The sequence below is a fragment of the Salvelinus namaycush genome, chromosome 30 (assembly GCF_016432855.1).
Source record: "Salvelinus namaycush isolate Seneca chromosome 30, SaNama_1.0, whole genome shotgun sequence".
NCBI lineage: Eukaryota > Metazoa > Chordata > Actinopteri > Salmoniformes > Salmonidae > Salvelinus > Salvelinus namaycush.
Window position 1 is genome coordinate 30,696,694 of NC_052336.1, and position 16,711 is coordinate 30,713,404.

General features: G+C 42.7%; 1 protein-coding gene across 1 annotated transcript in view; it reads right to left on the minus strand.

Moving 5' to 3' along the window:
• LOC120025009 (protein kinase C-binding protein NELL1-like) overlaps positions 1-16,711 on the minus strand; it is a 456,735-nt gene that overhangs the window by 235,464 nt on the left and 204,560 nt on the right. The window contains exons 8-9 of the mRNA XM_038969436.1: positions 14,629-14,763; positions 3,653-3,755 (exon numbers count right to left, since the gene is read on the minus strand). Coding sequence (XP_038825364.1) covers positions 3,653-3,755; positions 14,629-14,763 — 238 coding nt within the window. The remainder of the gene's footprint in view (positions 1-3,652; positions 3,756-14,628; positions 14,764-16,711) is intronic.

The following is a 16,711-nucleotide window of genomic DNA, read 5'->3' on the forward strand; positions in this document are numbered from 1 at the left end:
GGCAACAAAGAGACCAAAGATAACCCTGAAGGAGCTGCAAAGCTCCACAGCAGAGATAGGAGTATCTGTCCATTGGACCACTAAGCCGTACACTCCACAGAGCTGGGCTTTACGGAAGAATGGCCAGAAAAAAGCCATTGCTTAAAATAACAAATAAGCAAACACGTTTGGTGTACGCCAAAAGGCATGTGGGAGACTCCCCAAACATATGGAAGAAGGTATTCTGTTCAGATGAGACTAAAATTGAGCTTTTTGGCCATCAAGGAAAACACTATGTTAGTGCAAACCCAACACCTCACATCACCCCGAGAACACCATCCCCACAGTGAAGCATGATGGTGGCAGCATCATGCTGTGGGGATGTTTTTCATCGGCAGGGACTGAGAAACTGGTCAGAATTGATGGATGGTGCTAAATACAGGGAGATTCTTGAGGGAAACCGGTTTCATGTTTTCTAGAGATTTGAGACTAGGACGGAGGTTCACCTTCCAGCAGGACAATGACCCTAAGCATACTGCTAAAGCAACACTCGAGTGGTTAAAGGGGACACATTTAAATGTATTGGAATGGCCTAGTCAAATATGTGTCTTGGAATGGCCTAGTCAGTATGACTTAAAAATTGCTGAACACCAGCTCAACCCATCCAACTTGAAGGAGCTGGAGCAGTTTTGCCTTGAAGAATGGGTAACAATCCCAGTGGCTAGATGTGCCAAGCTTATAGAGACATACCCCAAGAAACTTGCAGCTGTAATTGCTGCAAAAGGTGGCTCTACAAAGTGTTGACTTTGAGGGGTGAATAGTTATGCATGCTCAAGTTTTTTGTTTTTTTGTCTTATTTCTTGTTTGTCTCACGATAAAACATATTTTGCATCTTCAAAGTGGTAGCCATGTTGTGTAAATGAAATGATGCAAACCCCCCCCAAAATATATTTTAATTCCACGTTGTAAGGCAACAAAATAGGGACAATGACAAGGGGGGTGAATACTTCTCACAAGCCACTGTAAAGCTCATTGAAAGCAAGTGTAAGAGGAGTCTGTTTTATTTGCGCTATTTCTGTTACCATTTTAAAGTTTAGTTTTTGTGTCTTTTACTTTCGGTTTTGTACACCAGCTTCAAACAGCTGAAAATACAATGTTTGTGGTTATTGAAAATATATTTCACAACGGGTTTGGATGGTACAATGATTCTCTCCACTATACTTCCTTGTTCAGTCATATATATTGAAATTAGGCAAACTATTAGAATTTTAGCAACCAGGAAATGGCAGAGTGATTTCTGCATAGTGCAACTTTAAGTGCATATATATTTTTATTCTGTACAAGCTTCATCCTTTTCACTCTGTCATTTAGGTTAGTATTGTGGAGTAACTTTAATGTTGTTGATCCATCCTCAGTTTTCTCATATCACAGCCATTAAACTCTGTAACTATTTTAAAATCACCATTGGCCTCATTGAACCTCTGAGCAGTTTTCATTCCTCTCCAGCAACTGAGTTAGGAAGGACGCCGGTCTCTGTGTAGTGACTGGGTGTATTGATACAATATCAAAAGTTGAATTAATAACTTTACCATGCTCAAAGGGATATTCAGTGTTCTGCCTATTTTTCCATATCTACCAATCTGTGCCCTTCTTTTTGAGGCATTGAAAAATCTCCCTGGCCATTGCGGTTGAATGTGCTTGAAACGCAATACTCGATTGAGGGTCCTAACAGGGGGTCCTGTATGTGTGGGGAACAGAGAGGGGGTAGCCATTTAAAAAAATCATGTTAACCACTATTATTGAACACCAAATGAGTCAATGCAACTTATTATGAGACCGGACAACCGGTCCCTATGGCCAGGCTGTGCTCACTGTGTCTGTACATAGTGTTTTCCTCAGTTTTCTATCCGTTACAGTGGTTAGATAGTCTGCCACCGTGTACTGTCTGTTTAGAGCCAAATAGCATTGACGTTTACTGGTTTCTCCAATAGGTGATACATTTTTCATTTTGTTTTGTGATCATTTGTTTGGGTCAGATTTTCTGATTGATTTCTTGAGGCTTTGTTTGGTTGGACCAGCTTCTGAGGTTACTCTTCTCTGTGGTCACCTCTTGCAGTCGAGGGCTTTGTATGTAGGGGGTCACTTGTTTTTAAATGATTATAGCATTTGTTGGCTCTTTTTTGGATATTGAGCAGAAGAGGGAATTGACCTAATTCTGCTCTGTTATGCATTGTTTGGAGTGTCTCTGTACTCTGAGGATGCTCTTACAAAATTCTGTATGCAGCGTTTCAAATGGGTGTTTGTACCATTTGTCAAATTCTTGTTTTGTAAACGGACCGCACATTTCGCTGCCATATAGTGCAATTTGTTATATTATTGATTTGAATATTTTGAGCCAGTTCCTAATTGGTATGTCTAATTTAATATAGATTTTTAATGGCATAGAATGACCTCCTTGCTTTGTCTTTCAGTTCATTCATGGACAGGTTGAATTTCAAAGTGGAGCTGATTTTTAGTCCCAAATATGTGTAGGTGTGTGTGTGTTCTATAGGAGTAGAGCCCAGTAAAATTATTGATTGAGGGACCTTACAGATAATTGTATGTGTGGGGTACAGCGATTGGGTAGCCATTAAACAAATCATGTTAACTACTATTATTGAACACCAAATGAGTCCATCCAACTTATGTGATTTGTTAAGCACATTTTTACTCCTGAACTTACTTAGGCTTGCCATAACAAAGGGGTTGAATACTTATTGACTAAAGACATTTCAGCTTTAAATGTTTTATTATTTTTTTTAAATCCACTTTGACGTTATGGGGTACTGTGTATAGATCAGTGACACAAAATCTAAATTTAATCAATTTAAAATTCAGGCTGTAACACAGCAAAATGTGAAATAAGTCAAGGCGTATAAATGCTTTCTGAAGGCATTGTACCGATAACTAAAGTTACAAAGGAAGTACCGTACAGGGTACCACCCCAGTTACAGTTTTGACTTAAATCGGCTGGAAAGTCTATGGCAAAACTTGAAAATGGCTGTCTAAAAATGATCAACAACCTACTTGACAGAGCTTGAAGAATTTTTTAAAAGATTAATGTACAAATATGATAAAATCCAGGTGTGCAAAGCTCTTACAGACTTACCCAGAAAGACTCACAGCTGTAATCGCTGCCAAAGGGTATTCTAACATGTATTGACTCAGGGGTGTGAATACTTATGTAAATGAGATATTTCTGATTTCATTTTCTAAACATTTGCAAAAAGTTATAAAAACATGTTTTCACTTTGTCATTATGGGATATTGTGTGTAGATGGTTGAGAAAAACTCATTTAATCCATTTTAACTTCAGGCTGTAACACAACAAAATGTGAAATAAGTCAAGGGGTATGAATACTTTCTGAAGGCACTGTACCTATAACTAAAGGTACAAAGGAAGTACCGTACAGGGTACTACCCCTGTGACAGGCGTTTATAACCCTTTAGGAACAAAACGTTAAAAAAAAATTCTAAGAGTGTGCCACACTTTAAAACAATAACAACTCCACTGCATACACAGCCTGCATACACAGCCTCCACGATACACAGCCTAGCGCTTGACCCATGTGAGTGCCGTGCTCCAGCACATTGTCTCCTCGCTCTGTGGTCGAGGCATGATGACAGTACTCACGTCGGCATTTCTTGCAGCACGTGCCCACCACATGCACGGGGAGAGAGTCCTCTGAGCAGTTGGCAGGGGGACAGAATATCCTGCGACACTCCACCACTCCATTCTGAAGAGACAAAAGATTACCCAAAAAACAAACAGATAGCATTACAGAGCTCAAACATCCCAGTGTGTGCCCGTGTCGGTGGCACTGCCGACAAGATGAGTGTAAAACAGACAGACAAAAACATACTGCATTCAAAACTCATGTCCTTGTTTATCAGTCCTCATCTGTTATTTGTGCAATTCACATAATCAAACCATCAAACTCTATCATAAAACCCGGACTCTATAATAGGTTCATAGCAGGAAGTCATGGTGGTTATCTCGCTCTCTCTCGCTCAATTCAATTCAATTCGCTTTATTGGCATGACGTAACAATGTACATATTGCCAAAGCTTATTTTAAATATTTACAATATAAAAATAAATAAAATGAGAATCAAAATTGTCAACGGGACAACAATAACCAAGGGTCAAAATAACCATACATTCAACAATAACAATAAGTATACAGTAGAGGACATGTGCAGGTTGATTGGTCTGACACTGTCCCTTAACTTATGGCAGGCAGCAATGTAGTGCGCTGCCAACCCACAGCTCGTTGCGTCCTCCCCCAACAGGACGGGTAGCCTATCCTCATCACAGAGGTCTTTTAAACCTTGAATAAAGGTTTCAAATTTGGGAAAATGACACTCTCTAATTGTTTTATATTTTTGACATTTTGTCAGGAAATGCAGCTCCGTCTCAGGTTCTGCTGTTGTGGAGTGGTTGCACAGCCTTTCTTCTACAGGGAGCCAGGTTTTTCTAAGGTTTTGATATCTCTCTCTCTCTCTCTCTCTCTCTCTAACTCTAACTCTAACTCTCTCTAACTCTCTCTCTCTCTCTCTAACTCTAACTCTAACTCTCTCTAACTCTCAAGGTGACTCTCAAGAGGAAATGAAACATTAAGAGATATTTTCAATTCACAGCAGCTAAAAACAGCCGAGATTCCTTGGCTTCTCACAGAGCGCATGTGACAAGTGATGTTCCCCATCTCACCTTATATACTAGACTGTAATTAAGCAATGATAGTGATACTCATTAACAGCAATTATAACAAATAATAATAAGGAAAGGCAAATATGAATAATCACACCATACTTCTCACTGTCTGTCCCTCCGGTTGTGGCAGGAGGCCACACATTTGGCTGCTAATACAAAACATTTTGTTTTTTCACCAAGTATGTATTTAAGTTTGTGTTCATCATTTAAGTTATCTAATTCTTCATATTGTTGTATAATTTTGGGAAATAATAAATTCATTTTGTCAAAATATCTGTTGCTGGCACGTCACGTTTGCTCCCTCTCCGGCCTCTAGGTCACCAGGCTGCTCGTTAAGGTGCACACCTGTCACCAGCGTTATGCTCATTAACGCAATATGACACTCACCTGGACTCCATCATCTCCTTTATTACCTGCCCTATATATGTCACTCCCCTGGGTTCCTTCCCCGGGCGTCATTGTTTCTGTTTCTGGTTCGTGTTACTTGTTTTGGATTATGTTGTGTTTTTTCATTAAAACACTCACTCCCTGAACTTGCTTCCCGACTCTCAGCGCACGTCGTTACAGGGGCAGAATGAGCACAGCCTATCCTCTCTGGGCAGCCAGGTTTGCCTGGGACAACGGTCTCTATGGCCAGGCTGTGCTCACTGAGTCTGAGCATAGTTAGTGTTTTCCTCAGTTTTCAATCCGTTACAGTGGTCAGATAGTCTGTCACCGTGTACAGTCTGTGTACAGAATTGAAGTTTACTTAGATTTCTAGTGGTTTCTCCAATAGGTGATACATTTTTCATTTTGCAATGTGATCATTTGGTTAGGTCAGATTTTCTGAGTGCTGTCCTGAGGCTTTGTTTGGTTGGACCACCTGCTGAGGGGACTCTTCTCTATGGTCACCTCTTGGCAGTTGAGGGCTTTGTATGTGGTGGTCACTTGTTATAAAGACCGCCAACAGCCTTTTGGGGATTCACCTGGACCAAACACATTCGCCCACCTCGTCGATTATACCCCTTCCAGGGAAGAGGCATGGGACACTTTAACACAAATGTTGTACAGGGCCTTCTTTCCCACCTCATTGAACGCCCCCAGTTCAAGGGTATCGAATGAAAGCAGCATCCCCACGTCCTCCTCGAATGACCCTGTCGCAGCACTAACAATCAGTGCAGGAAACACAATCCAGACCCTCCTTCCACCGATCAGAATTGGAAATGTCAGTCACATATTGCATGAAGTACTGGCAAGGAATCACCAACCTCAGCGACGACCTTCCTCAGTAGGCGAGATGATCGGATCCCCGCTCTTTCTCCCAGCTCCTCCAACGATCTGCTCATGCTCCGCATCAGATGACCCAGCTTAGTACACCCCACACCTAACATGCATGAACGTAGGCTGGCTGAACCCAGAGCACGGGACTGGATGGCAGTGTTGTAAAAAAACAGGCTCTTCAAAAAGCCACATCCCTGGTGGCGTGCCGGCCTTACGGGACTTGACAAGAACTCTCCAAGCCTGCATAACAGACTCATAAAATGGAGTCAGGCCAGACAAATCACCCCCCTCCAGCTTTAAGAGGAAAGGGTGCTTGTCTAAGCCCAAACAGCCCACTCTCTTCATCAATGTGTTGGCTGTGTCGACCCAGCTAGAACCGTCACTGTACAACAGTCTCTGGGCTGCTTGAAGCCGGAAAGCCACGATCCTGGAAGAAATGTCCACCAGGCCTTGCCCACCCTCGTGCAGTGGCAGGTACAGGGCTGCAGCTCTAATCCAGTGTTGTCCAGACCAGAAGAAATTGACAAGGGTCCTCTGAAGCTCCCTGGTGGCTGTAAAATCATTAGTCTGCCACAGGGTAGAGGCAACAAGATTATTAGCTACCAGTACCCTTCCCCTATAAGACAGCTGGGGTAGCACCCATTTCCACCTTGACAGTCTGGCACACCCTTTCTCCACCACACCCTCCCAGTTCTTTTTCTGAAATACATCAGAGCCTAGAAAAAAAAACAAAGTCTTCATCCCATCTCTGCCCCACTGAAGCCCCCCTGGTAACCATGGAGCGGACCCCATCTGAAGCTGACCTGCCCACAGCGATTCACTCTTTTCCCAATTGATTCTAGCTGAGGAGGCCCCCTCATACACCTTTAGAGCGTTTGAGAGAACCTTAACATCCTCAGCCCATGTAATAAAAACTGTCACGTCATCTGCATACGCAGACAGTGCTATCGTAGGTCCGTTCATTACCCCTGGCACAGAGAAACCAGTAAGCCTTGCTCTTAAAAAACAAAGCATTGGTTCAATTGCCAGACAATATAACTGCCTTGAAATTGGGCATCCCTGCCTGATGCCCCTTTTGACAGGGATGGGGCAACTCAAACCACCCCCCACCTTCACCATACACGAGGCCCCAGCATACAGTAAACTCATCCAAGACAAAAAAACATCCCCAAACCCAAAAGCTTTCATTGTTTTGAACAAGTACTGGTGGTCCACACGATCAAAGGCCTTCTCCTGATCCAAAGAAAGTAAACCCACATTTACATCAGACAGTTTACAAATGTGTAAAACATCTCTTATTAGAAACAAGTTATCAACAATAGAGCGATCAGGTACACAGTAAAACTTGTCCTTGTGGACCAACAGCCCCAGATACTCTTTCAACCTGTTTGAAAGACATTTAGATACAATTTATATTCTGCGCATAGCAATGCAACAGGTCACCAATTTTTTATAAGAGCCAAATACGCCTTTTTTGGCAACAATAAAAGCACCGCACGTTGACATGATACAGGTAGAGAACCCTCATGAAAAGATTCAAGATTCATTTCACTGTCATCCGTGGTCACCTTCCCATCAGGGAGACGAAGGCAGACCATCTGTCAACGTTGCAATGTTGACTGTCCTAGGTTTTTTTTTTTTAAGCGCTGGGTGCATCCATATCCTTGAGGGTAGCAAAACGAGACCTAATCAAATCTTCACTCTTTCATGTAGAAACAACCTCAGTTCATGTCTCTTGTCCTGTAAGTTCATAACTAGTCCAGGGTCATTCTGAGTGAGCAACTTCAATTCAATAGATTTGATGTCCTGTTCAAGGGCCCTGATAGTCTCTTTAACTTCAATATGAGACAGGGCAGTATACTGTTGACAAAACAATCATATTTGGGCCTTCCCAACCTCCCACCATTGTCTCAAGGACTCAAAATTCCCTTTTGTAACCCTCCATTTTTCACAAAACAACAAAAACCTTTCACAAAACATGACATCATGTAACAATTTAACAGTAAAATACCAGTAAGGTGATGACCTTCGTGGACAGGACAAGTGAATATCAACAGTAACAATATGAGTGATCAGAGAAACCCTCAGGAGCAATATCACACATTCCAACCCTACTACAGGATTGCTTAGATACATACAACCTGTCTAACCTTGCTGCACTGACACAACCTTCATTAACTTTTAGCCATGTGTACTGCCTACGTTTTTAATTCCTTACTCTCCACACATCAGAAAGCTCAAACTCAGTTAATAAACCAGACAGACAAGTAGCTGACCGCAGGTGAGGTTCTTCAGCAGTGCGGTCAACAGTAAAATCCACTGTAGAGTTCCAGTCCCCCCCTAAAACCATACACCTCTCTTGGTCACACTGTCTTAAGGTTTCCTTTATTTTATCAAATACAGCAATACGCCCTGTACCCTCATTAGGAGCATAAACATTAAAAAAAACATAAAACCCATAACATCCGCCTTGACCAATAAAACCCAACCCTTGACAATCTGTGTTGTAGATACCACAGTCACCTCTAAGCCTGAGGAAAACAAGAATGCCACCCCAGCACTGAAATTAGTACCATGACTGAGTATATGCTGCCCCTCCCACCACATACCCCAGTCTAGCTCCTTAGCCTCATCACTATGTGTCTCCTGGAGAAAAACTACATTAAGCCTTTTCTGTTTTATTATTTCTAATACCAAAGCCCTCTTATTCCTGTCCCTTCCCCCATTAATATTGAGAGAACCTACCATTAGTACCTTCATATGGAAAAGCTGAAGAAACCACAGGGAAACCAAAGAGAAAAAAGACACCCCATGAGGCATGATCATCATCATTGTTTTAATTTTCTCTTAATCTGACCACATTTCCCACTACCTTTTGCTGCTGTGACAGCAGTAACACATTTCCTCAAGCGAAAACGCTTCTTCTCACTCAACTGGTCTAACCCCACCGTCTCCTGTAACATCACGGCTGACCTCACAAACTTATCAACATCAAAAAAGTCTGCCAATTTGACAGATTTCCCAAAAGTCTGATCCAGGAACCCCTTTACCTCCTCTAGATTGTAAAATAAGTCGTCACCAGCTGCTATCTTATCAATAGAGATATGCATATCCTTCTCCTGCTCCTCCTCAACTGAGGCCACAGACCCCTGACTCCCTTCTACCACATCCCTCTCAACACTCCCCACTTGCACCCCATCACTCGTACCAGGCATCTCCTCCCCTACCTGGGAGACTAGCCCCACCTGAACCCCCTCCTGTACCCCATTACTCATAGTGGGCATCTCCACTACCTGGGAGATTAGCTCCACATGAACCCCCCCCCCTGTACCCTAGCACTCGTACTGGGCACCTCCTCACCAGTCTGAGGAAATGGCTCTTCAGATCCATCCTTACCTTCTACAACAATCGTTTTCTGCTGCATAACATTTCCCTCTGGTACAAGTTGCAACTCTGTGACCTCAACACAGACAACTTGTTCCTCAGCAACAAGTGCTTGTGGCTGCTCTACCGCTGTCGGCCCACCTCTCCCTACATCAGTGGGCCCAGGCGTTACGAGGACCACCTGCGATCCTCCCTCTCCCTTCTCACTTTTCCGGCAAGCATGTCACTTATGGCCAACATCACCACACTCAAAACACCATTGACTACCCTTACTAGCATAAGCCATTTACAGTCTGTTGTCATACTTGACTTTAAACGATAACTCAAGTCTGCTCCGGTGAGTCCAAAAACATAAACACCTGTTGCCGGAACGACATAACCTGTTTCAAAGCCAGGTGTTTGCAACCCAACAGGACAATCTTAATTGAACTTGCGAACTTCCCAAACCGCAATAACTCGCGCTCCAATAGCTCATTGGGAATAAACGGCGGTACATTCAAAATCGTTACCCTTGTTGACGGAGAAAAAAGCGGCGGAACTTGAATAAACATTCCTTTAAAAAGTACGCCATGCTCAACCATACGATCTACAAGGCGCTCTTATTTAAGAAAAACCACCACCGCTTTATTCATCCGTGACGCATAAGCAACATTCTCATATGCTACCTTCTCTCCTACGGCAACCAGAAACTCCTCCACAGTGACAGTAGCTTCAGTAACACACCTAAAACTGTGACAGGGACGGCGTCCCCATGTGGGTCGAAAAACAATATACTTAATTCGACCACAACAACTACATTTAAAAAAATGAGAGCGAGAGGGAGAGAGCGAGCGCGAGAGAGAGAGCGAGAGAGAGCCTGTGCTCCATATTAGGTTATATCCTATTTTAGTATATTACATTCTAATTACAGTCTAATTATAGCATATTGAAACCTATTACATTGTCCTTGTTGTGGACATAATTAAGCCCATTAGCTTTGGGAGGAATTAGAGAAAGAATAATATTATTTTTTGGGGTCTTCCTTTGACACCGCCCAATATATACACGACCGGTCAAAAGTTTTAGAACACCTACTCATTCAATGTTTTTTTAAAATTTTTACTGTTTTCTACATTGTAGAATAATAGTGAACACATCAAAACTATGAAATAGCACATATGGAATAATGTAGTAACCAAAAAAGTGTTCAACAAATCTAAATATATTTTATATTTGAGATTCTTCAAATAGCCACCCTTTGCCTTGATGACAGCTTTGCACACTCTTGGAATTTTCTCAACCAGCTTCATGAGGTAGTCACCTGGAATGCATTTCAATTAACAGGTGTGCCTTAAGTTAATTTATGGAATTCCTTTCCTTCTTAATGCGTTGGAGCTATTCAGGTGGGCTGTGACAAGGAAGGGGGGGTGGAGGTAGCCCTATTTGGTAAAATACCAAGTCCATATTATGGCAAGAACAGCTCAAATAAGCAAAGAGAAATGACAGTCCATCATTACTTTATGACAGGAAGGTCAGTCAATATGGAACATTTCAAGTTTCTTCAAGTGCAGACGCAAAAACCATCAAGCACTATGATGAAACTGGCTCTCATGAGGACCACCACAATAATGGAAGACCCAGAGTTACCTCTGCTGCAGATGGTAAGTTCATTAGAGTTACCAGCCTCAGAAATTGCAGCCCAAATAAATGCTTCACTGAGTTGAAGTAATATACACATCTCAACATCAACTGTTCAGAGGAGAATGTGTTAATCAGGCCTTCATGGTTGAAATGCTGCAAAAAAAACACTACTAAAGGACACGAATAAGAAGAAGAGACTTGCTTGGGCCAAGAAACACGAGCAATGGACATTAGAATGGTGGAAATATGTCCTTTGGTCCGAAGTCCAAATTTGAGATGTTTTGTTCCAACCGCCGTGTCTTTGTGAGACGCTGTGTGGGTGAACGGATGATCTCCGCATGTGTATTTCCACACTGTACAGCATGGAGGAGGAGGGTGTGGGGGTGCTTTGCTGGTGACACTGTCTGTGATTTATTTAGAATTCAAGGCACACTTAAACAGCATGGCTACCACAGCATTCTGCAGCTATATGCAATCCCATCTGGTTTGGGCTATCATTTGTTTTTCAACAAGACAATGGCCCAACACACCTCCAGGCTGTGTAAGGGCTATATTACCAAGAAGGACAGTGATGTAGTTCAACATCAGATGACTTGGACTCTACAATCCCCCAACCTCAACTAAATTGAGATGGTTTGGGATGAGTTGGACCGGAAAATCAGACGACAAGTGCTCAGCATATGTGGGAACTCCTTCAAGACTGCTGGAAAAGCATTCCAGGTGAAGCTGGTTAAGGGATTGCCAAGAGTGTGCAAAGCTGTCATCAAGGCAAAGGGTGGCTATTTTAAAAATCTAAAATATACAAATATTTTTTGGTTACTTTGAAGAATATCAAAAATAAATAATATTATTTTATTTATATTATACACTTTTTTTGGTTACTACATGATTCCATAGTTTTGATGTCTTCACTATTATTATACAATGTAGAAAACGTAAAAAATATAGAAAACCCCTTAATTGAGTAGGTGTTATAACTTTTGACAGGTAGTGTAGATCCTGGATGTCAGGAAGCTTGGTGCTGAGCCGCACACACTACCCTATGTAGCGCCTTACGGTCAGATGCCGAGCATTTTTTTTTTTTTTCAGTTGCCATACCAGGTGGGGATGCAACCGGTCAGGATGCTCTCAATGGTGCAGCTGTTGAACTTTGAGGATCTGGGGACCCATGCCAAATATTGTCAGTCTCCTGAGGGGGAAAATGTGTTGTCATACCCTCTTCACAACTGTCTCGGTGTGTCTGGACCATGAAAGTTCGTAGGTGATGTGGACACCAAGGAACTAGAAACTCTCGACCCGCACCACTTCAGCCCTGCCGATGTGAATGGGGGCCTGTTGTCTTGCTCACATTGAGGGAGAGGTTTTTGTCCTGGCACCACACTGTCAGGTCTCTGACCTCCTCCCTATAGGCTTCGTTGTTAGTGATCAGGACTACCACTCTTGTGTCGTCAGCAAACTTAATGATGCTGTTAGAGTCATGCTTGGACACGCAGTCATGGGTGAACAGGGAGCACAGGAGGGGACTAAGCACGCACCCCTGAGGGGCCCCAGTGTTGAGGATCAGCTTGGCAGATGTGTTGTTGCCTACCCTTACCACTAGGGGGTGGCCCGTCAGGAAGTCCAGGATCCAGTTGCAGAGGGAGGTGCCCAGTCCCAGGGTCCTTAGCTTAGTGATGAGCTTTGCGGGCACTATGGTGTTGAACACTGACCTTTAATCAATGAACAGCATTCTCAAATAGGTGTTCCTTTTCCCCAGGTGGGAAAGGGCAGTGTGGAGTGCGATTGAGATTGCATCATCTGTGGATCTGTTGGGGCGATATGCAAATTGGAGTGGGTCTAGCGTTTCCAGGATGATGTGAGCCATGACCAGCCTTTCAAAGCACTTCATGGCTACCGACGTGAGTGCTACGGGGCGGTAATCATTTAGGCTGGTTACCTTTGCTTTCTTGTTTGAAAAATGTAGGTATTACAGACTCGGTCAGGGAGAGATTGAAAATGTCAGTGAAGACACTTGCCAGTTGGTCAGCGCATGCTTTGAGTACATGTCCTGGTAATCCATCTGTCCCCGCGGTTTTGTGAATGTTTACCTGTTTAAAGGTCTTCCTCACATCGGCAATGGAGAGCGTGATCACACAATTGTCCGGAAAAGCTGATGCTCTCATGCATGCTTCAGTGTTCCTTGCCTCGAAGCGAGCATAAAAGTCAACTATCCTCGTCTGGTAGACACTGGGCGACACTGGGCAGCTCGCGTCTGGGTTTCCCTTTGTAGTCTATAATAGTTTTAAAATCCTGCCACATCCGACGAGCGTCAAAGCTGGTGTAGTAGGATTCAATCTTAGTCCTGTATTGACACTTTGTCTGTTTGATGGTTCATCTGAGGGCATAGCGGGATTTCTTATAAGCATCCGGATTAGTGTCCCGCTCCTTGAAAACGGCAGCTCTAGCCTTTAGCTCGGTTCGGTTGTTACCTGTAATCCATGGCTTCTTGTTGGGAAATGTACATATGGTCATTGTGGGGACGACGTCGTCGATGTACTTATTGATGAAGCCGGTAACTGAGGTGGTATACTACTCAATGCCATTGGATGAATCCCGGTGCATATTCCAGTCTGTGCTAGCAAAACAGTCCTGTAGCGTAGCATCCGCGTCATCTGACCACTTCCGTATTGAGCGAATGACTGGCACTTCCTGCTTTCATTTTTTCTTGTAAGCAGGAATCAGGATAGAATTATGGTCAGATTTTCCAAATGGAGGGCATGGGAGAGCTTTGTATGCATCTCTGTGTGTGGAGTCAAGGTGGTATAGAGTTTTTTCCCCCCTTGGTTGCACATGTGACATGCTGGTAGAAATGAGGTAAAACTGATTTAAGTTTGCCTGCATTGAAGTCCCCGGCCACTAGGAGCGCCACTTCTGGATGAGCATTTACTTGTTTGCTTATGGCCTTATACAGCTCAATGAGTGCGGCCTTAGTTCCAGCATCGGTTTGTGGTGGTAAATAGACGGCTACAAATAATATAGATGAGAACTCTCTTGGCAGATAGTGTGGTCTACAGCTTATCATGAGCTATTCTACCTCAAGCGAGCAATACATCAAGACTTCTTTAATATTAGACATCGCACACCAGCAGTTTTTGGCAAATAGACACACACCCCCGCCCCTCGTCTTGCCAGACGTAGCTGCTCTGTCCTGCCGATGCACTGAGAAGCCAGCCAGCTCTATATCCTTTGCTTCGGACTCATTAAATAAAAAAATATTGTCCAGTTCGAGGTGAGTAATCGCTGTTCTGATATCCAGAAGCTCTTTTCGGTCATAAGACACGGTAGCATCAACATTATGTACAAAATAAGTTACAAACAATGCGACATAACAAACCAAATAGCACAGTTGGTTATTAGCCTGTAAAACGGAGCCCGTAAAACGGCAGCCATCCTCGCCGGCGCCATTCTATGTTTTATATTGTTATTTATTGTTTATTGCCCCTCCATTATTTGTATGTTTTTTATCTTGTGAATTGAACTGCCTTGAATATCCCAAAAACACACAAATTGACTAGTGTGAGGTGAAAGTATTGACTTTTGTGAGGAGAAAGATATAAAAGTCATTGTATCTGTGTGATGGAGTGGGCTACCCACCATGCAGACGCAGTTCCTGCAGTTCTCTGGCTCCACCCACAGCTCTTTGTCTCTGTAGTCCACACCGTTGGCACTGCACGTCCTGTCACAGCGGCAGCCCTCCAGCTGGGTCAGCCTGGAATCTGCGTAGTTCAGCTGGAGACTCACACACAAACGCACACAAACACAGATACATACACATCATCATCCATTTCAATACTGCAGCACTATAGTCCACTTCAAACAGCAAGAAGAGCAAGAGGACAAAATTGCAAAAACAACTGGCTACACATAGAAATGCACATTGGTGTGTGTTTAGCCCCCGGTGTTTCAGAATTAAATCCATTATTCATTTCTAGTTGTCCTTCCTTTATTCTACACTCTACAAATGTTTGGATGACCCATTTGCTGGGTTGCAGCCATTATGTCACTACGTGTATCAGTTACCTGATGTGGAATAGAGTCCCATGTAGTCATGGCTGTATGTAGTACAGTCCGCATGTATTTTGGGGTATGCATGGGAGTCTGAGCTGTGTGCTAGTAGTTTAAACAGACAGCTCGGTACATTCAGCTTGTCAACACTTCTTACAAAAACAAGTATTGATGATGACAATCTCCCTTCCACTTTGAGCCATGAGAGATTGACATACGTATTTTTAATGTTAGCTCTCCGTGTACACATATGGGCTAGCCGTGCTGCCCTGTTCTGAGCCAATTAGTAATTTGTATTTGTAATTGTAAGTCCCTGTTAGTGTCACCTGACCACACAACTGGACAGTAGTCCAGGTGCGGCAAAACTAGGGCCTATAGGACCTGCCATGTTGTTAGTGCTGTTAATTAAGAAGGCAGAGCAGCGCTTTATTATGGACAGACTTCTCCCCATCTTAGCTACTGTAGTATCAACATGTTTTGACCATGACAGTTTACAATCCAGTGTCACTCCAAGCAGTTTAGTCACTTGCTAAATTTCCACATTATTCATTACAAAACATAGTTGAGGTTTAGGGTTTTAGGGTTTCCCAAATACAATAGTTTTAGTTTTGGAAATATTTAGGACTAACTAATTCCTTGCCACCCATTCTGAAAGTAACTGCAGCTCTTTTTAAAGTGTTGCAGTCATTTCAGTCGCTATAGTAGCGAACATGTATAGTGTTGAGTCAACCGCATACATAGACACACATAGACACATAGATTTTGCTCAAATCCAGTGGCATGTCATTAGTAAAGTTTGAACAAAGCAAGGGGCCTTGACAGCTACCCTTGGGGAAATATTGATTATACCTTGAATATGTTGGAGGCTTCCATTAAAGAACACTCTCTGCTTTCTGTTGAACATGTAACTCTTTATTCACAATATAGCACAGGTGTAAATTCATGACACATACATTTTTTCAGCAGCAGACCAAAAAAAGCTGCACTGAAGTCTAACAGAACAATCTTTTTATTATCAATTTCTCTCAGCCAATCATCAGTCATTTGTGTAAGTGCTGTGCTTGTTGAAAGTCCATCCCTATTAGGGTGCTGGAAGTCTGTTGTCCATTTGTTTACAGTAAAATAGGATTGTATCCAGTCAAACACATTTTTTTTTTTATGTACTAAGGGTTGGCAACAGGCTGTTTGGTCAGTTATTTGAGCCAGTAAAGGGGGCTTTACTGTTCTTGGGTAGTGGAATTACTTTTGCTTCCCTCCAGGCTTGACGGCACACATTTTCTGGTAGGCTTAGATTGAAGATATGGCAAATGGGAGTGGCGATATCGTCTGCTATTTTCCTCAGTAATTTTCCATCCAAGATGTCAGACCCCGGTGGCTTTTCATTGTTGATAGACAACAATAATTGTTCCACCTCTTCCACACTCACTTTCCTGAAATTAAAATGACATTGCTTGTCTTTTATAATTTGGTAAGTTATACTTGGTTTGTGTAGTGTCAGCATTTGTTGTTGGCATGTCATGCTTAAGTTTTCTAATCTTGTCAATAAAATCCATAAAGTAGTTGGCAATGTCAGTGGATTGTATGATGAATGAGTCATCTGATTCAATGAGTAATGGAGCTGAGTTTGCCTTTTTGCCTAAAATTTCATTTAAGGAGCTTCAAAGCTTTTTAC